At 36.9% G+C, this 21,484-nt stretch overlaps 1 protein-coding gene across 6 annotated transcripts in view; it reads right to left on the bottom strand.

Moving 5' to 3' along the window:
- Positions 1 to 21,484, bottom strand: part of OSBPL1A (oxysterol binding protein like 1A) — a 67,213-nt gene that overhangs the window by 44,305 nt on the left and 1,424 nt on the right. For 5 of the 6 annotated variants that reach the window (XM_083359979.1, XM_083359981.1, XM_083359978.1 and 2 more), the window contains 14 exons: positions 18,820 to 18,945; positions 17,055 to 17,140; positions 16,030 to 16,104; positions 15,582 to 15,693; positions 13,295 to 13,380; positions 12,950 to 13,094; positions 11,147 to 11,214; positions 11,024 to 11,068; positions 9,579 to 9,652; positions 9,420 to 9,483; positions 8,107 to 8,202; positions 7,390 to 7,515; positions 4,412 to 4,493; positions 2,266 to 2,372 (listed from right to left, as the gene is read on the bottom strand). In XM_083359979.1, the coding sequence (XP_083216105.1) occupies positions 2,266 to 2,372; positions 4,412 to 4,493; positions 7,390 to 7,515; positions 8,107 to 8,202; positions 9,420 to 9,483; positions 9,579 to 9,652; positions 11,024 to 11,068; positions 11,147 to 11,214; positions 12,950 to 13,094; positions 13,295 to 13,380; positions 15,582 to 15,693; positions 16,030 to 16,104; positions 17,055 to 17,140; positions 18,820 to 18,945 (1,292 nt within the window). The remainder of the gene's footprint in view (positions 1 to 2,265; positions 2,373 to 4,411; positions 4,494 to 7,389; positions 7,516 to 8,106; positions 8,203 to 9,419; positions 9,484 to 9,578; positions 9,653 to 11,023; positions 11,069 to 11,146; positions 11,215 to 12,949; positions 13,095 to 13,294; positions 13,381 to 15,581; positions 15,694 to 16,029; positions 16,105 to 17,054; positions 17,141 to 18,819; positions 18,946 to 21,484) is intronic. The other variant, XM_083359976.1, reaches the window with a different exon arrangement.

The raw sequence follows: 21,484 nt of genomic DNA on the forward strand, positions 1-21,484 counted from the left end.
ATTTAACAGATGGACATTTTCCTATAGCAGCTGGAGCTAAAGACAGATACCTCTGATGTGATCAGGCTGACAGTGGCAAGGCTAATGCAAATCAAGGATCCAATATGCCACCAGGAATTCAAGATAAAAAAATGACACCAGCAAATGGCTCAAGATAACAAGAATAGTGAGGCAGGACAGTGTACAAGAGTAGGAGAAACCTACATATGCACTACATTACCTTTACACTATTGATCTTAAGTTTACTGTGGAGGCACAGCATAACTGACTTCACTCATTTGTGAATCCACAAGAAAAACAAAGAGAAAGTAAACTGCATGCTGGGAGATATATCATCCCCACAGCCGACTTTACAAAATGATAGCATAATTACTTCCCTTTGGTACAGAAATTAACTCCCAACTCCACTGACAGGAGGATACCTTACATTTTGTTCTCCATACATTCTACTTTCTTTTTCATTTGCCTTCCTTCAGTAACTCTTCAGTACATATTTTCCCTCCTCTAACCATACAGCCTTGACATAATCTATATAAAGACTTCATTAGTACAGTCTTAACATTTATTTCCAACAGCAGATTCAAGCCTTAGAAGTATATGTATAATACCTAACTAAAAATATGCTTGCAACAGTTTGATGACACATGATTTACACTGTAGACTTATCATACATATTTATATAGTATGTACTGTGCCTGCTTTATGGAACAGCCTCTGCCTTAAGATTTAGTTGTTCCCAACCTTCTTGGCCTCTCAAAGGCTGCTAAACTTGTTTTTTTCTTAGGCATTAGGACCAGCAAGTTGTTTTTCTATTTTTTTTCTTTTTGTACTGCATTATTTCAATAGGTTATGGAGGTTTTAATCCTGCTTTTGTATGGATTGTTTGCTACCCAGGGTAATGTATTTAAGATGGGCAACTACATATTGTTATTTATTTGCAATTATGCATAAATTATTCCGGCTTACCACACACAACTATTTCCCTAATTTGCTTTTAACAGGGTATACATTCATATTTTTCCTACTCCAGCTTTTATGGGCTCACAATGAATTCACTGTATAAACTGCATTGTCATGTACTCAGCAATGCAATTTGCAGTGAACGCAAGCTTTCTCATTTTCACATCCAAATTATTCACATAAAATCAAAGCTCAACATGCATCTATTACAGGATGATGAATTCAGTTATTACTTTAAAATCAAACCATATCCACTGAAACTAAGCTTATAAAAAAACCCCTTTATTTAAATCTGTGATTTATAGGACTACGTACATTTTTATCATTGTGTTTCAAAAAGTATATACTAGAGCAGACATGTCAAACTCGCGACGTCACGTGACGTCGTACAACGTATCGGGATGGTTTTGCCATTGCCAGCAATGGGGTGGGCGGGGCTTCCGGATGATGCATCCGGCCCGCGGGCTGGCAGTTTGACACCCTTGTACTAGAGCAAGAAAAGTTCAGAAAAATCAACCAAAAGTATCATTGAACTATTAATTTCCTATGAGGAACTGCAAGTATTTGGGACTATTTAGAAGAAGAAAAAAACTCCTTCATTTGTAAGATAATGAATATAATAAGACATATTTAAAATTATGCATGGTGTGTGGGAAGTGGAGAAAGAAATTTATATAGCTCTAAGACTATAAATCACAATTTTCCAATGAAATCAAATGAAGTAAAATTGAAGACAAACAATAGAGGTATTATTTCACACAGCATACTTCAAACTGTAGAATCACGACTAGAAGAATATGCAAGGGGAACCATTAACTTATATAGCTTTTGTGGAGGATCATGAGCCGCGTAATTAATTTGCTCCAAAATGACCATAGAGCTCTGAAAGTTGTTATCTCTTAACCCTTTACCTTCAATTTCTAACTTTGTACCCATCCAATTTTAATCAATTTTCTAGGAAGTCCTTTATCAATGAGTTATTATTATAAAATTGCTCTGCTATGTTTCCAAACATTTGGGAAAGTTTCCCAGTCTCTGATCTTGAAGAATTTTTATTTAATGCTCCCCATACGTATTAGTCTACAATCCCATTATCTAAATGGCTAATAATCAGTTCAAAACAGCAGGAGGGCGCTGTTTGGAAAAACTTAACTTATTGCAGTACAACATTATTTAAAAACACAATAATAAGAGTTACCAGAGTGCAGAGCTGGAATGAAAGAAAAAGAGCTTGTGTAAATAATGCTTCTATTCTTGGTTTATAGATAACTGTGAATGTTCTGACCCATAAAAAGTATGGCATACCCCTTCTTGCCTAGTGAAGAGTTTGATGCAGTTACTTAGGGTTTCACAAGTTTCTCTTGCTGTTTTAGAGATTTCTTCAGCTCTCTTGAGAATCAAAGTAGGTAGTCCTAAAAAAGAAGCATAAAGGCATTACGTTTTCCAACTGTTGTTTGCACTTGTATTCTATATAAAATAGTACTTGACTATCCCATAGAAGCAGAAGGTAGCAATGTACTGTACTGTCCCACTCTGAGAGTTATACAGAATATACTTGAGAAAGGAGACGTTTTGAATAGATTAATTTTAGTCTGAATTAGGAGAAAATGTTTTATTAATAGGTAAAATCTGCAACTGTACAACAACTGAGTTCACAAGTTGTCTTGTCTTGTGCTTTGCTTAACAAGGTTTATTGAATAAGCAGCAACTAATCAGGTGTATGCCACAAACACTAAGCCAAGCACCAAATTAAATCACATCATGGTTTAGCACACGGGTGTCAAACTTGCCACGTCATGTGATGTGTCGCAATGTATGGTGACTTTTTTTGCATTGCCGGAGCTGAGGTGGGTGCGGTGTCTGTATGATGCAACCGGCCTGCGGGCCGGCAGTTTGACACCCTGGTTTAGCGTAACGTAGCCCATATCATACTAACCAAGTACTTGTGACACCTTATTTGAGTTTAGACTGATTTGTTTTGTTTATCCAGGAACAAATGTTTCTTTTGATTTATTCTTATTAATAAAAGTTCCTTTTTGAATAAAAATATGTCTTAATAAAAATATGTTTCAAGTAAGTCTACTGAAACATTAACGGATGCAGTACAAGTATCAGTTCCAAACAGGGATTACTGAACATTTAAATCCATTTCAGCTCTGACTTGGGAATCAAGTTTTCCATTTATTTGTACAATATCTTGAATTTAGATTCTTTGGGCTGCAATCCATGTAACGAAAACACACTTTCCTGTTATTTTTATATCACCAAGATTCTCCCATACATTTTATTAAATAATGAATTTAATTTGGTATAGGTAAGATAGATGTGTTTCCTTGCTATTTAATTCCATTTAGTTGCACATTTTATAAATTATGAGATATAAAAAGCTGTAACTGTCATTTTCATAAGATGTTCTATTCTATGAGCAATGCAAAAATCTTGAGCCTTTGACAAGTGGAGTCTTTTATAATATATTTGAAACTTACATTCTCAGCGGTCCTCTTCTTTCTACATTACATTGCATAATATTTTTAAGAGTTTATTATTCAAATCTTCACAGTAAATTAAAATCTCATGGAGTAGCATGAGATTCAGTAATATTATTTCTTGAAACAAGTCTAGAACATTGTAGAATATTGAAGCAAATTTATCTATTCTGACTTTTGTAAGTGGAAATATTAGGATCCTCTTGGATAGTAGCAGTAACAAACTTTTTCACATTCATTATTTAGCCATGAACAAGCCATGTTGTGTTTAGCATTTGAAAAAGGCTTTCTGTAACCTGAAGGAACATTTATGAACAACTCCCTTCAGAAGCAGATCTTAGCTGCCTCTGTTGTGAGTCTTGCAAACACCACAAATACTTTAACAATTTGGGGGGGATGATGAGTTTTCATGATATATAAAGCACCTCTATTGAAAGTACTGCACAGCCTGATGAAAATGAAAAACGAAAACAATTATGTACACCTGCACTTTCCTGTTAATAGTTAACAAATTATGATTGGCTGTATTGTGAACCAGCAATTCTGACTGGTTCTAAATCATGATTTTTCTCTGGTTTGTTATTTCTGAAACACGTAGTCCTAACTTATATGACATAGTCAACAAACTGTGAGAGGCTCACCGCTTGTTAGCTATAGTTAATTATAGGCATTTGAATTTGATCATGCTATTTGGGCTTTATTTTATAGCTCAGTATGACATGTCAATGTGATTATAAAATTATATGAAAAATGATACATATTATCTATATGATTATGAGACTAAATAAAAAGACAGCGATACAGAAACTTCTCAATTAACTGTTTACCAATGATTATAGCCTAATCAAGACATTTTGGAGGCCAGAACAGTAGTGACTTATGTTTATCAACAAACAAGTTTCCCAACTGGATTTAAATATTTTTCAGATGAACATGTGTAGTTGCTTTTCGATTAAAAAAATTACCTTGGGGGTTATCAGATGGAGTAATCATAGATTGGAAACTGGATATTTCTTTATCTAGTCGTTGATGGCAAGACTGTGCAATCTGGAGAGGGAAGACAAAAAGGATTTAGCATATTACATAAAAGCTTCATATAAGCATAATAAATAATGAATGAGGTGGGAGGACAGTTCCAGAAGCAGAGGAAGCGACTCAAGATGGCATGCATTATAATAAATTTCTGCCAAACCAGGAAACACATTGAAGACTTTAAGTTTTAATTAATCAGTAAATAGCAATTAGGGATTATTCTTTTCCTTATGCTTCAATCCTGAATTGTATTCCAGTTTGAGTAATTTTTTATATTTGCTATAATCACCTTGAAGAATCAGAATATTTGATCACTGATTTCCAATAACCTTTTTAGACACTGTATTATCTGCCAACATCATCCAAAAGTTGATGGCATCTTGAAAACATTTGAAAGTTGAGGGAAAAGCTTTTATGCGTAAATTTGTATATCTGAAAGTTTTCCTGCTGCAAATGTCTGCACTGAATGTATCTAAGTATTTATGTCTCCAGAAACACTAACATTGAACTGACATCATGCTGTAACTCTCATGCTAAGTGAGCTGGCTAATATAATGCCAAAATTAGGTTACAATTTCTTCTACTATGGTCATTTTAGACTTTAGAGATACCTATCTTGGAACGGCATAATTCCAGATGACCACTAGATGGCAGGAAAGTGATACGGAAAACTGTTTTCAGGGAGTAAAAATTATACATGCTCTTAATTTCTGAATAAGATATCATTACTCGTGTAGCGTTACCCTCTCAGAGGCCACCAAAGCCCAGGCCTTCACAGCCCTGCTCCCCTCTGTCAAGCTCTGCAGCTGCGCTCTCTAGGTGTTAGTAAAGTGTCTCTTCTAGCAGAAGCTCACAGGAAGTGAGGAGGTGGCAGACTCTTGTCCTCAAAAGGGGCTATCAGGAACAAAGATTGCCAGCCCCTAGCCCCGATAGTCAATATGTGGTGGTGTTTAACAACTCCAGGCAGTCATAGCAGTCAATGATTTCCCAGTGGCCGTTTGGAAACCAGTGGGGTGGGGGGGAAACCCAGCTCCAGGCAGCGATAGGAACACAAACAAAGGTAGTCAACCTTCTGCAGTAACAGCTTGTCCCTCAGGGCAACTCCTCACAATGTCTAAAACTTGCACAAGCAGCAATAGTCAAAATTCGGATGGCCACTAGTCTCCAAAGCAGCAACCACCAGCCTCTCCTCCTCTTCTGTTCTTGCTTGCAGCCTCAGGTCTCGTAGGTGTCAAACCCCTTCCCCCCTGTCCTTTATTATTAAAATCTGAATTTAGCAACCCCAGCAACTTTCTCTCTCCTCACTCTTTCCCTTGCCTCTGCTTGGGATATCCCCCCTGCAAAAGAAAGCAGTAAAATTCCACCTTCTCACTCTCTCTCACTCTCCTCGTCCCCGCTCCTTTACATAAAGGGATCAACTTAAAACCTGCAACCCCTCTTCGACTTCATTTGCCCCTCTCCAACAAACAGCAACAACAACACCCTCACCTACCCCCTTTCTTTCCTCCTTTTTCTTTCCTCCCGCCTGATCCCCTGCCATGCCTGAGCTTCCCTCTCCCCAGCCAGGCTCCTGCAAAGCCCTTAAGCCAGCCAGCCCTGCTACATTCATAAAAAACATGTCTACTACAGGTAGTCCTCAACTTACAACCGGTCACTTAGCAACACTTAAAGAATATGATAATGAACAACTTTATTAAGGTTCAAGATTTAAGCAGGAGGGATGAGCTCCCTCTTCTGGCTAGAAGTAGCAAAAACCAAACAAAGTAACCAATATAGGGTACCCGTCTTGTATTCCACTGAATGCCAGAATTGTTTATTACCTGCCTTTATTATTTTTACAATAAATTGCAGTATCCCCCCAATTATGTGGTTGTGATTCAGGACTTGACAACTAGCTCACAGTTAGAACAGTTGCAGTGTCCTGTGGACACTTGGCTGCCATTTGCAATCTTTCCTGCTGACTTCCAGCAAGCAAAGCCAATGGAGAAGCTGGCAGGAGGTTGCAAATGGCGATCAAGTGACATTGAGCTTAATGACCACATGTGATCTGCTTAGTGACCACAACTGGAATTGCAGGAACTGCTGTTGTAAAATTGGAGTGGTCACGTGATGTTGTGTTTTATGACCACACAGCTTTGTGGTGGAGGAGTTTCCAGTTCCAATTATTGAAGTTAACTAAGGATTACTTGTATGTAGTTTAGCTTTTTAGCCATGTAAGACCAAGGGAAGAAATTCTAGAATCTGGCCCTGCCACTAAAAATGTATTTCTGTAAAAGCCTGATGATGTGCTGATGGACAGTACAACCATATATTAAAGACCACAGTCTTAGAGCTGAAGCCAAGCCCTTTGAAGTCAGAGTATAATAGTGAAAAAATATGTCCAGAATTTTTCCCTGTATTCAACCTTCTCTTCAAAGCATTGGTGTATTAATCTAAAATGTCATTTTAGAGGTAACACTCAAAATATTATTGGCTTTGCCAAACTACAGCTTCTACATCCACATCTGAAAAATTTACTTAGGACTTGAAAACTCATACTATAAAGCTATTTTGCACATAACTGGGTTTACTGTTTTATCTATATGCAGGGCTTTTTTCCTCATAGAACGCTCAGAACGGAGTTCCGGCACCTTTTTTGAATGGAACCTTGTAGGGTAGGCAAGGCGGGTTGTATGACATGTGTGAGTTCCGGCACCTTTTTCTTTTACAAAAAAAGCACTGTCTATATGCATTATGTTCTACTACTACTATGCTGATATTTCATATGGGAAGAAATCCAGAATTCTACACATATAATTCTATACATTGTCAGACTAGGCAAACCTGATGCTTGTCAAATATTTTGATCTATAGCTCCCAGAGTCTTTCACTAGGTTGCTTGAAATAAATAAAAAAGCTTCTTCTTTCTTACTTTTAGGGAGTCTTGTAATTCAGCAATAGATGTTGCATCAATTTCTTCCTCATCATCACTTTGTTGTTCTTGAGTACAGTAGTGTGTGCTGTATGCTGAATGGTCTTCTATTGCGTGTATCCAATTCTGAAATAAAGTGGGACACAAAATATCAGTTTAGCTAGAACATACATGTGTGATATATGATACCTTTTATAGACTGAAGGACACAACTGATCTCTGAGTATGTTCCAAATGCCTCATTCCAAGATGTCTCAGGACAAAGACTGATTTTGAATTAATTTTTTTGCTCAATGATAATTTTCCCTATATTTAATTTTTTTCCTTTTTTGCTCACTTAAAATTTTAGAGGCAACTTCTGCACAGTGCTGGGGGTTCCTGTGAAACTTAAATTCAATTCAACTCTGGCCTAGAAGTTAAGCATCCATGATATTTACAAAACATAAACCATAATGGCTCTTGTCTATACGCATCTGCAGGCAACAAAGTATGAATGCAAAACATCAGATAGTTGCGACAAATGTATTCTGATAAATTTGAGTTACTGAAGATTGGTTCCCTTTTATGAAAGACGGGAAAAGTGCTAACATCATATGGACCAGCATATTTTATGCTATTTTTTATTGCAGGTTTTACTTGGTCAATTAAAAAATTCAACACACATTCAATGGAACTTTATTTTATAAGTTAACTAGAATTTGTTGAAGAGGCACTTACTTCTCTTGTCTCTTGACTTGCCTTTGGAACTTTAAAACTGTGAACTGTATTATCAAAGCACTTGATGGAGAAAAGGCAGCCATCTGCATTTTTTACCTTCAGTAAAAACCAGACAGCAGATATATAGACTGAATAGATGCATCCTATGCTTATTTGCAAAAGATGCAAAACAATTGCCTGGACAATTAATAAAGCATTATAGTTAAGCTTAGCTTTGTTTCAACATGCCTAGATTTTCTGTGTAGTTGCTCAAGTAAAGAAAATGATCAGCATTAAAAATAAAAATGAAATGTTATAAAAAAAACAAACTGTAATTTCTATTTATCACCCACTTGACTGTGCATGCTAACAATTTCTCTTTGGAAAAATATGAAATAAAAATGGGTTAATACTTTAAACTTTTAAAAGACTCTTCTCTCCCGCACTAAAAAGTTACAACCAGAAATTCTAGTTCAACCCTTCCCTTCCGCCCACCAGACAGATTACAAATGCGAAATCCAGAACTCTACCCATGGACAGGATGCATTAAGTGAAACAACATGTATTTAGGGTTGTAAATCCAATTCAACAAAAGCTCACATATGTGGGTGTGTGCCTGCAGGAAAGGAGGATTACAGAACAAAATATTAGAACTGAATATTCAGTATCCTGGGAATTTGAATGTTAAAAAATAAGCATAACTGCAAAGGTTATCTGTATCTGTACTGTAGTCAGGAAACAATATATATACAATTTCTACTGGACAAAAGCAAATGCTTCAGTTGTTCCCTTTCCGTTATTTGCAAAAGCAAAATAGAAAAATTGGGCAATATGCCATTGGCATACTGTATTGGCATACTCTAATATAAAAAAAAACCATGCATAACTAATTTGATTATACTGATTGCAATACTGGTGTTCCTGTCTCAACCTTCTGTCTCTGTACTGCAAGTTTTGATTTGATGAAGTATAAATAAATTCTGAAACGTACATTTTGTACATTTAAAACATTATGGCTGCTATAACATTGGGAATCATAATATTCATTACCAGATGATAATCCACCTGAAACAACACTTTATCTAAAAAGCTATACAGTCAATAAAAGTTATTCTCAAATTCATTCTACATTTTCTCGTAAAGTTTAAGTCGATCACAAATAGAAATAATAACAGTGTAAAACCAAACACCAGATATTATAATATGCTTGGAAGGTAGTTCTGGCTAAAAATTAAATTGCTCCGCATATATAATTTAACTATTTGAACCTGACCTAAATCGGCAACACTAATCCATTTTATTCGCACATAAAAAATATTTCTAAGTGTGCTTACCGTGCAAATGGCTTGCGTTAAGTGCTTGCATCCTTGACGATAATTAGTGTTTCCAGCATCAGCCCTTCCCAAGGAGCAAAAGATAGGAAGATGGGAGGAAGTAAGTAGTTGATCACAATTTTCAGTATTCCATTTTTTGAGATGAAATTTTACACTTACTGTTTTTGATACCAGGAGAGGACGCCATGTTCTAGGACCACCCAATATGGCTTCCATCCAAAAAATCTTGAACTCTTCAAAAATAATTTTAAAAATCAACATAAAATTATCTATTTTTCATAGCTAGTAATGTTTGCAGTAGTCAAAGCCCATCACACAATTTAGTTATAAGAGACAATAAGAAGAGCAAGTAAGATCATACTAATGCAGGTATATTGCTACTTGATTTACATTTTCTCAAAGGATAGAAATTTTGCAACCACTTGCTTACTTGCAAAATTAATATCTAGTCAAACTAAGAAGGCAATATGGGCTTCTGGGATCTACAGGATTGAAACCGAGTAATCTAAATGGCAAGGGTTTTTTTTTCTTAAGGAATAAAGTCTTTGGTCTCAATTATGTAATGATTGGCAATGCTGTGGGAATAATGCTTATCCTACTTCAAATTTTATATACATTATTTTAACTCAGGAAAAGTTGTTTGCAATATAAAAGGCAATTTTCTCAGGCAACTTGCCTGGAGGGACTACCAATAATGAAAGGCAATGCTAGAGTTTAAATCCATATAAAATCTGTAACTCCCCTCTTAAAGAAAGACAAAACTAGGTTGGAATGATCTGCCCTTGAGCTATTTTTTGCTTTTCCAATCGCAGAGGAACATGTTAATCATTTGGAGTCTCTCAAGCTGCTACAATTAATGATTTGCCAGCTCATGTGCCCTTTCGGTCACGACAACGTTCGAATTTTCAAATATTTCAAGTATGTCTTCTTTTGGAAGTTTTTGGTAGCAAATGCTAATAGTTAATTCTACTGTCATTTAGCTCTTACAGACCCAAAGTTGATGATAAGACCCTGGTTTCTGGAACAGTAGCAAGTTCCAATTTTCATTCAATATAAAATTAAGAAGCAAAGTTTCAAACTATGTGTATTACATACAATTGCTTCAACTGGTGATGATGCATAAATAATTGTAGCAGCCTAGTTCAAACTTGCAGTAGTCAGCAGATTACTCAGTTTAGTTGAGTCCCACTTAGTGGGCTGGGAGGAAGGAAAATCCAGATTCAGGCAGAGATTCAAACACAAAGCTCACTGGTGAATTTAGCTGCTATCTCCCTGAATCATCTACTTAACAAGAATTGAACAGAAACCTTGAACTTCTTGAGGCAAATGCAATTATAAAACACACAGTGCGGAGAAAAATATATAAAGAATTCATCATGGATAATTTAACTATTAAGCCTGCTTCTGCATCTATGTCCTCTCTGAAAAGTGCTGCTTTAGCAAACGCAAGTTGCCCAGGTTATTGATAAATATTCTCTATTTCTTTTGACATTAACATAGAAAACCCATTGACTCTGTCTCAGCTTAAAAAGAAAGGTATGATATTAAAGTTTTAGAATAAATCTTGAATATTAAAACAACAGTGGAGGGAGAAAGCTAGGCACCTTCCAGAGTAGTCCTTCATATCGTTTCAGGATCTTGTTGGTCACCTATAAAAGAAGAAAGATGTCAAGATTCATGTTTATAAAGAGTAATTGTAGTTTTAAGAGATGATCTGCGGTACCCACCTTTGCAATGCCCCCTCCAAGCACCTGTTTCATTTCTGCACCTTGGGCTAAAGCAAGAGGTGTCTGACCTGTTTAACAAAGTAGATTGATTTATCTTCACAGATCGGAATCAGAATCAATATGGCAACAACAGCACAGAAGCTGTTTTAACAGAAAACAGTTTTTTAATAATGTTTTAAATACAAACATAGGTTACTTGTAGGTGTCTGCAACAAGCCACAAGGATGTCAAAATGGCAGTGCATCATGTCACGGTCACACAAATGATGCAATTACATACTTGTGTCATGATGTCTGCTACAGGTACATAAGTTGTATCATTAGCATGATGATGTTGTGATACGTCATCACTGTCCCTCTTGCCCTTCTACAGATGGCTGCTCTTCTGCCTTGATGCAGAAGTTAAATGACATTTTATCTCAATCACCTCTTAAATATCTCCAAAGTATCACACAAACATACCACTGTACAATTTTAGTATCTGAGAGGTTTCAGATATCAGATAAAGTAAACAGCAAAATTTGTTTCAGCAAGATCAAAATGTATTTAATAGAATGTAAACAATTAAAAGCCAGTTTGGTGTAGTGGTCAAGGTTCCAGGTCAGAAACTGGGAGAGCGTGAATTCTAGTCCCACCTTAGGCTGAAAGCCAGCTGGGTGACCTTGAACTAGTCACTTTATTTCAGCCTTAGCAAGGAAAACAATGGCAAACCGCTTCTGAGAAATCTTGCCAAGAAAACTGCAGGGATTTATCCAGGCACTCTTGGAGAATCAGATACAATTGAACAGGGGGAAAAAAAACCCTACTTAGTCCACAGGCATTGAGGTGGGGGATAAATTGCACAAATAAAAACTGAGCACATGTGCGGAATCGAAACACAGGCCCCAAACCAATAATAAAGCTCAGTGTAGTATTTATTGAATAGTGGGACTCTTGCGGACACAAGGATGGACTCGTATTTATGTATTTCAGAAAGGAGGAGAAAATGATAGTCATGCTCGACTTACAACAGTTCACTTAGTGACTGTTTGAAGTTACAACAACACTGAAAACAGTGATTTATTTTTCACATCTACGACTGTTGCAGCATCCCCATGGTCATGTGATCAAAATTTGGCCACTTAGCAATTGACTCATATTTATGACTGTTGCAATATCCTGGGGTCAAGTGATCCCTTTTAGAGACCTCCTGGCAAGCAAAGTCATGGGAAAGACAGATTCACTTAACAACTGTGGCAGGAAAGGTCATAAAGTGGGGCATAATTTACTTAACAAATGTCTTACTTAGCCACAGAAATTTTGGGCTCAATTGTAGTTGTAAGTTGAGAACTAGCTGTATAAGTAATACAATCACAATTAACAAACCTCAAATTACTTGCCCAACCTTCTACTGTTACTATCTTCAAGAAAGTATAGTTTTAATAAAAATAATCAGTTACATTGCCACAGGAGCTTTGATAAAATTTACTAAAATTCAGGCATTTTAAGATTGACTTTTTAATGTTCCGTTTATCTTTTTGTTTTGCCAATACGTTTTTACTCGTCTAAGAATTTGTTTTCCTCAAACACGGTTTCATAAGTGTAAAAGGATTAATAGGAATTTGTGTTTAGCAACATCTGCTAGTTATTTACCAAATTTAATTTCACACTGATTAACATAGTATAATACAAAGCTGCATTTTTTTTTACAATGCAAAATATGTATAATTGGCTCAATTGTAAGCAATATACTTTTATTTCTATTTGCTTTACTTTTAAATTACAGGGGACAGCCGAACTCATTAAATGAAGGCATGTTACGTACCATTTTTGTTCTTTATACTAGTATCTGCTCCACATTTTAGGAGCTTCAAAGCACAGTGCTTATGGGCACGATATGCTGCGCAATGCAGTGGCGTGTTTCCCATCTGATCAGTACAGTTGATGTCAGGAGGATTTGATCTGTTTAACTACAGAGAGTTATAAAAACATGACTTATTAAAGTGATACACTTTCAGAGTGCTCTGTTCAGACACCCTAGGGACAACCCACCAGGATTAGAAGCAAAAAATCTCAATTAGCCCTCTTGATTCATTCCACTAGGTTTCACCTCTCTAGTTTTCATTAGGCATTTAAGCATTATATTTCAAAGTAAGGTGATATAGTATACCAGTGCAGCAAGTTTTCCAGTTTCTCCTTCTCGTGCAGCTTGGAGGAGGAGTTCCTCTAGCTTTCTTTCTTGAGTCCTTTCCACAGCTAAAAAAATAATTATCAATTGAAACAATATCAGGGTTTTGGACTGCGGGCTTTCAGAAAACAATAAACCACTTCAATAGTTATCATAGAAGTAGGCAGTTGGATTCTACTCTTAAAGTTTGTTTTCCTTGGTAATAGTAGCTGTAGGATCAGTACAATGGTGAACTACATGATTTGCATACATGAACTCTCAAACTCGTATCTCAGTATTTTCAACTGTACAAACAACTTATTAGCAGTGCTTGGGGAGCTCTGGACCAATTCTTATGTTGCACCTTGGGTTACGTGGATGCGTATCCTGAGCCGATGTTTTTAAGTGCTCAGTTGACCACCAAGGAAACAACCTTGTATGCAATATATGCAAATTACTGCCACCACAACCTGACAAAACCACATGCTTCTCTTCTTGGTATCACTCACATCATATTGTGAAACTCAATAGCAGTTTCAAACTATTAATGTTAGTGACATATGAATTTCCAAACTACAAGGGAAAATGTAAAGGAAGGCAAAACTGAGCAGTCCCCGTCAGTAGTTGCCTGCAGAGAAATCTTAACTATAGGCAGTAATATTGAGTAGGAAAAGAACTGGCATCAATTAGACACTGTATTATAGTTGTGAAATTATTTAATCGGTTACCTGTTTTCCCACATTAGAATGTGATCTTTATGTGAATACACAACAGCAGTGCCACTAGACATGGTGTGATCCTAAGTCACATTTATTTATGCACCCCCTCCTGCCAATACAAAATTTGTGGGTTTTTTTTAGAGAACCACACCCTCACAAGGGTTTAAGCTACACTAATGTATATAAACAGGAAGCAAACCACACATTCACACTGATGTTACCTAGTTGGGTAATGAAATGTCTCAAGCCAACAACCTGGCTCAAAGAGTACCAAGAACTTCACCATTTTAGAATGACTGGAAGAAAGACAGTGTCAGCATCTCCAAATTTGATGCCCAAGGTCACTGCTTATTCATTGTCAGCCTGAAGCTAGACCTACAGTTAATGTTTGCTTTTCCTTTTTGTACATTTATAACTCTTCAAACCTTCCCTGTGAAGTTAGAACTTCCTTTAGATTACAATACACTATCTACATGTAGTTCATATTTTCAATCTCCATATTTCTCCTGGGGACCTGCATGCTTTTGGCCAGCAGGAAATCTGATAATGCTGGATTTGTCAATTGATGGAAAAGCCTCCTATTAGATATGTAAAACTAACTTGTGTAACAAGCCGAACAACTTCAGTTTCCTTTACATCCATGGTGTCCATGGATTCACCTACATTAGGTAAAGGTAAAGGTTCCCCTGCACATGCGTGCTAGTCGTTTCCGACTCTAGGGGCCGGTGATCATCTCCGTTTCAAAGCCAAAGAGCCAGCGTTTGTTCAAGGACGTCTCCGTGGTCATGTGGCCGGCATGACTAGATGTCAAAGGCGCATGGAACGGTTACCTTCCCACTGTAGTGGTCCCTATTTTTCTACTTGCATTTTTACGTGCTTTCGAACTGCTAGGTGGGCAGAAGCTGGGACAAGTAACAGGCGCTCACTCTGCTACGCGGCACTCGGGATTCGACCCGCCAAACTGCCGACCTTCTGATCGACAAGCTCAGCGTCCTAACCCACTGATGCCCCGCGTCACCTACATTACTGCAACAGTAAACAAACAGATCCCTTTCCTAGCTAAGGGAAAGGATCTGAGTAAAGATGCCATACGCATAGAACATATCTGCTATTATGCTTACATTTTGTTACTTATATGTCATACAATAAAGGCTAGAGGATTCTTAAGATAATTACAGACTGAAGAATCTCTGTACTTTCATACATTCTGACATCAATCATCTAATCTTAGATCATGCTGCCAAGGAGTATTAGTTTTTTAATCACAAACACATGGAAACATGAATGACAGTGGACAGGAGCAGAGCATGTGGCTAATAAATAGACGTTTATGTGAATATATATTTTGGTGCTGAAAGGGAGAAGATGGTGCTACACAGGATGATGTAATGCAAACTCCGTTTCCAAATACCTTTCAGTAACCAGTCCTCAGTCATCTTACCCAATTATTATCTAAGGAAAAAAGCCCTTTTCTGTACTGAATGATGAAATTGAGTTAAATAGCTTTAACAAGCCCTACTAGAATTTTAGTTCCAATTATCTCAAATTCATACATGATACAGAATAGATACCTTCCAGCATCTCTCTTATTTCTTTATCATGGGTAACTTCTTTTGCAGTTTGTCCATTCCCATTTACAATGAAAGTATCAGCATCATATTCTAAAAGCAGCATAACCACCTCCTGAAAGACAAGTTTAGCATCCATTATCTTTTATCTTGCTTCACATATTTCTTTTCAAAGAAATTAGCCATTTAGAAGAGGCTAAACAGCAATAGAGTTTGTTTTCACTTAGTAGGTTATATAAATCCACACTGGTTTTTTATTTAACAAACCTGATTACTGATTCCATAATTTAAAACTGTGTGAATCAAGCCACACATTCACTTCTAAGTGCTACATGCTAGGTTTAAATCAGAAAGTTGGTGAATGAAATATCTAATAAACAGGAAAGACTCAGGGTAAAATAGCAGAATTCTGAATTTTAGCTACATATGAGAATGAACTCATTGCTTTTACCTTGCGTCCTGTGAAGGATGCACGATGCAGTGGAGTGTCTCCCATATCATTTAGCACATTTACATCAGCACCAGCCTGTTAAGAGAGATTGTTTGAAAGGAGCATCTGGCATTCAAGGTAGCTATCAATAAAAATCTGGCTTTTAGTGACATGATACAGATAGCCCATGATATACAATCATAATGGAGCATGCCCACTACATTTGTATATTTGCAATGGTTGTAAAATAGGTTGCAGAAGCCCTGGTGGTGCAGTGGTTAGAATGCAGTATTGCAGGCAAACTCTGCCCACAGCTTGGAGTTTGATCCTAATGGGGTTAAGGTTGACTCAGCCTTCCATCCTTCCAAAGTCAATGAGGACCCAGATTGTTGGGAGCAATATGCTGACATTGTAATCAGTGTATATATCTAAATTCTACTGCTATTGTTTATGTAAGCAACCTGATTTTATCAACCTTTTTGCAGCAGTCATTCAGTGAATCACCATGGTCCTTAAGCAAACAGCAAGCCAATCAACAGTTTGCTACGGATGTGATTTTGCTGAAAACTGGAAGTGCTGGTTTTTGGTAAAATTGTCATAAAATGTGGTCATGTGGTTGTGGGATGCTGCAAATAGCTATAAATGAGGATGTGTTGCTGAGTGCCCAAAGTTTGGTCATGTGACCACATAGGTCATAAGTCCCCTTTTCAGTCAGTTATAATTGTGAATGTCGCTAAGCAGCTGGTCATAAATCAAGGATTATTGGTAGATCAATGCTCTTTGGAAAATCTTTCTTAAGGTAACAAATGACCTCAAACAGAGGTTTCATGTAGACGTTAAATTTTAGTGGGGAGGGTGGTGAAGCTTCAGGCACTCCACGCAACTTTCTTCATAGCATAACTTTCTGAACTGTTTATCTTAAAAAAAACTTTTTAGGTTTTGGTTATCCATTCAGGGTACTTGGTATCTAATCAAATCTGTCACATTTGCATCTCCATTTTTACTGCATGTAGATATTAAATATTGGAGATAATAAGCTGTTATACCTCCAACAAATCCTTGACAACACTGGTATGTCCAAAATAGCATGCAAGATGAAGAGGTGTCCAGCCAAAGTTAGATTTGCTTCTTCCTGGGTATACACAAGTGAAAAAAACCTTGTTAGATCACCCTTTTTACCAATATGCCACCAGGATTTGGATATTACTGTTTACATGCACTTTCACAAACAGGATGCAAAACTAGCAGTGAAGTCAACATTCACAACAAAATACTATTCAGCACCTGAAAATCAAAAGGAAATTGAAAGGATTTTTATGGTAATTGTCTCAAAATTAATCAACAACTGGACATTAGGAGATCACAATAGCAAAACGTTAAATAGATCAATACAGGAAACTAGCTCTCTGTACTGTTCAGTCTAAGATAAAATCAGGTAATCTAGGTGGTCATGAGTCAAGTATTATGATATAAAAATTATTAATTGGCATATCTGACTAAAACGAAATAATAACCAACCTGCCTCATAATGTGACGAGAATAAAATTGAAGCAAGCAATATTTGGAATGTAAATTTTAGAAATGTAAGGAAAGTACTTCTTTTCATAGTTAAACTGCACTTCCATCAGATGCGGTCACTAATTTAGACTAATTTAAAAGTGATTGGACAAACATATGACCAATCTGGCTATTACTACCTACCAATCTGTTTGGCTGCAGTATCATCTAAATTAAAGGTAACACGTCTTAAATAAAAGCTTTCAGTAAGCAGCAGTCAAAGGCTACATAGGTAGTCCTTGACACATGACTGTTCATTTAATAACAGTTCAAAACTATGATGGCCTTGGGAAAATGTATTTATGACCTGTCCTCACACTTAGGACCATCATATCAACCCTATGGTCAGTTGATCATAATTCAGGGGTTTGGTAACTGACTCCACATTACAGGACTGGTTGTAGCATCCTGTAGTCGTGGGGTCATGATTTGTCAACAGAAATTCCAATCCCAATTGTGATTGAAAGTCAAGGACTACCTGTATTCGCCTACTCATGTCTGTATGCTCCCTGAATGCATCTGGTTCACTGCAATGGTGAACAGAATACCAAATTACATGGCCTGCAGATTCAGCAGAGTTCTTCTTACACTGTCAGGACCCACCCCAATCCACGTCTTAGGAAAACAAAAACTCTTGGAGTCAGTTCTAGTCCAAAAGGAATTTTTACTAGGACATGTTTGGTTGTGGAAATACAAGACAGGACCTGGTATTGTTTTACAGATTGAAACTTTATAAAGAGTTCCCGGTTCAACTCCCGTTCCCTCAACCCCATTTGGTCAGCCCCCCATCATTTACTTCGTGCCTCCTGTCCTTGAGGTGCTCACAGTCCTTGGGTCTGCTTGCCCCCACCTGGTCTCCATATATGTTTCACCCTGACTTGGACCTCCTCCCCACCCCAACCCCACCACTCATCATGCATTAACTTTTAAAGATCTCCAGAGTATAGGGCTGCTGCAGCAGCCATAACTTCAAAACCGGGTCATAAGTAGGGGGTCTGTTATAACTTCAGAGGGCTGCTTTGTTAACACTTAATACAGCGTGAAGACTACCTGCACTATAACAAGATATCTGGCCTGCACCATTCAGATTTAGATTTGCTATGGACTTGTACAATTGTTTTACTTTTAATAAATAGGATATTATAGCAGGCTTCTTCCAAAAGTACAAAACATACATAACCCCTCCCACTCCCTAGCCTTAATAATGGCATTTCTACATAAGCCAGGTAATCTTTTAAGGTAGTTTATACCAACCTTTGCAATTTATATTAAAAATAATCTCTCCTTTTTTCATGTTTTCCAATAGCTGTCGAACTTCTTCACTTTTACCATTTCTAGCATCGTGCAGAAGCTGCTGCTCTGCTTCTGTGTTCATCTTTGCTAAAACACAAATATTACTTTATTTAATCTCTCAGATGTATAATATCCCAAATGTTGTTTAAGGCTACTAAGAATTACAAAGAACAACAGAAGAATTAAAACTTCAAATATAGAAAGAGCATACCTAATAATTAAAACATCAGTCTCAGAGACAACATGAACTAGAACAGGAAGGCTGTGAAAAGTCAGCCCAAACTGAATCGTCTTCACTTGGCACAGAAAACTACTATTCTAGTTTCTGTAGTCTAGAATTAACCAAAAATCATAACCCAAAGAATAATTTCTTACAGATAACAAACTGGGATCCAAAAAAACAACCCCTTTGATGGCGAGCAGGTACTCGCAGATTCAGAAAATTATGTTCCTGTTCGCTTCCGGAGTGCTGTTTTAGAATTCATGAGTTTTTAAAAATGCTTTTGTTATTTTATGAACACAGGATCATCTAATCGTTTATTGTGAATGCTATTCATCAGATATCTAATATTAATTTTAAACAATTGTGTTAGTGTTATCACAACATTTTAATTAGCTTCTCATTCAGCCAGCAGAGCTAATCTTTTGAATAACTTGTAGTGTATCTGAAAGTAATACTGGTCATGAGAATACTGGTCATGAGAAAAGGCTCAGAGACTTCTTATGAGTTGTATTAGAAGGGCTTATATCCAAACATTCTCTAAAACATTGCTAATAAAAAGCTTTTTATCAGCAATGCAATTTATCAGCAATTCATAAATTCTATCCAAATTAATAAAAGGCTAATTCAAATTCTACAGAGTCTGACACAGAACTGGCAAGCTAATGATATTGATCACAAATCAATATAAAAAACACAGGATAGTTCTTTTTAGCCTTTAAAACATTTTCAGAGAATAGTATGGCATGAATTCTCAACGGTTAGGTTAACAAAGAAGTGCCATTAAAGGTTTCAAAGGTGACAACCAACATCATGAATTGTATCTAGATGTTTATTAGGATGCAGGGCAGCTTATGAATACCAAGCTATGCCATAACTACTTCTGAACTAACTCTAGTTTCTGGATAATTTTCAGTGGTAGGACCATGGTTGCCATCTGCAATTCCAGAAAGACCCAAATCCAAGAAGTCCCCCAATTTGCATTCTAGTTGTACATGGGGAGTGTAACCTATATATGTTGAAAAGTATAAAATCCCCAGAATCAGGCTTCCCAAATTCCAAGCCACTTGTACTTGCTAAGTTTGAGCTAAAGGCCAAACATTGTATAGATCCAGTTGGGTATCTGTAGCATCTGGGTTTTCCTAGCAACATGGTGAGCAATTCCACCATTAGCTTCATCAAGCTCTGGGATTTAAAGACAAGACCTTTTGGCAGTTATTGCCCCCAAAAGGCCTGTACACTGATCTGGGGAAGGGAGAGTGGCAGAATCTCAAGGAGCTCTGGGATATGAAATGGCAGAAACTTAAAGAGTGTCAGTGGCAATAATGAGAAATGACTATGACTAAATGAAGACATGAGCCCAGCTCCAGCTAACACTGTGATAATAAAGACAGCAGCTCTTTGTTCTTATTGATAAAGCGAAAGATTACATTTCAACAAAATATCTTCCGTCAGGGGAAAAGGACCTGTTTTAATTTTTATTGCAAATGCAAAATATTGCACATATCACAAGCAGCATTTAGTAGGAAACCATCAGAAAACATCAAACATCCAGCTTATCTTACATATGAATTTGTCATAATTGCAAAACATTAAAACCCTGTTCCTTTGGCAGAGCTTGGAAGGTCTGTCAATTAACTGGCATGCCAGCAGATGATGTCACTGTTTTTTTCCAAATGCTTAAAATCTATTGTAGTTTTATATTTTCTATGCTAGAAGGTTAATCTTTTGCTAGTTTTAAAATGGGGTGGTGGTGGTAAATAACTTTCTGAATTTCAGGAGAATTAAAATTCTTACGTGAATTAGCAAGTGAAATTGAATGACTTCTATAACCTGTACTTTCTGTTCCCTGACCTACAATTAAACATTGCCTTTTATTTCAAAACATGACTTGGGGCATACTTGTAAACTCCCAAATCAGCACTAAAGGTAACACAGGGCACAGGAAATGTCTTGCAAACTCAGTGGCATAATGAATACCTCATTGTTATTCATTTGTGGACTTCACATTGTACCTGCTCTAAATTTCTTAAGTAATGTCTTTTGTCTGGACATACTAACAAAACAGCTTTTGCTTTATACTACCCTCCTATAAGGAGCAGCATTTTGTTTACCCTCCAAATTCAATTTTGAAAGTTAAGAGTGGGTAATGCCCCCTCTGCTGTAAATAAAACAAATTTCTGGTAAAAGCAATCCACTAGAAGTCTTAACAGCTTCTGTATGTTGCAAGAGAATTTTGCAACTTTAAGATACATGGACTTCAACTCCCAGAATTCCATTGTAAGAGAATCATTTTGTGCTTCAAAAGCAGGGCTGCTAGCTTTATCTTCCGTCAGTGTGGGAAGTTTCATCACTTGACTAATCCCGTGAATTCCTGCAGTCTTCACAATGAAGAAACACTGAATA

The sequence above is a fragment of the Vipera ursinii genome, assembly GCF_947247035.1.
Source record: "Vipera ursinii genome assembly, chromosome: 3".
Classification (NCBI taxonomy): Eukaryota; Metazoa; Chordata; class Lepidosauria; order Squamata; family Viperidae; genus Vipera; species Vipera ursinii.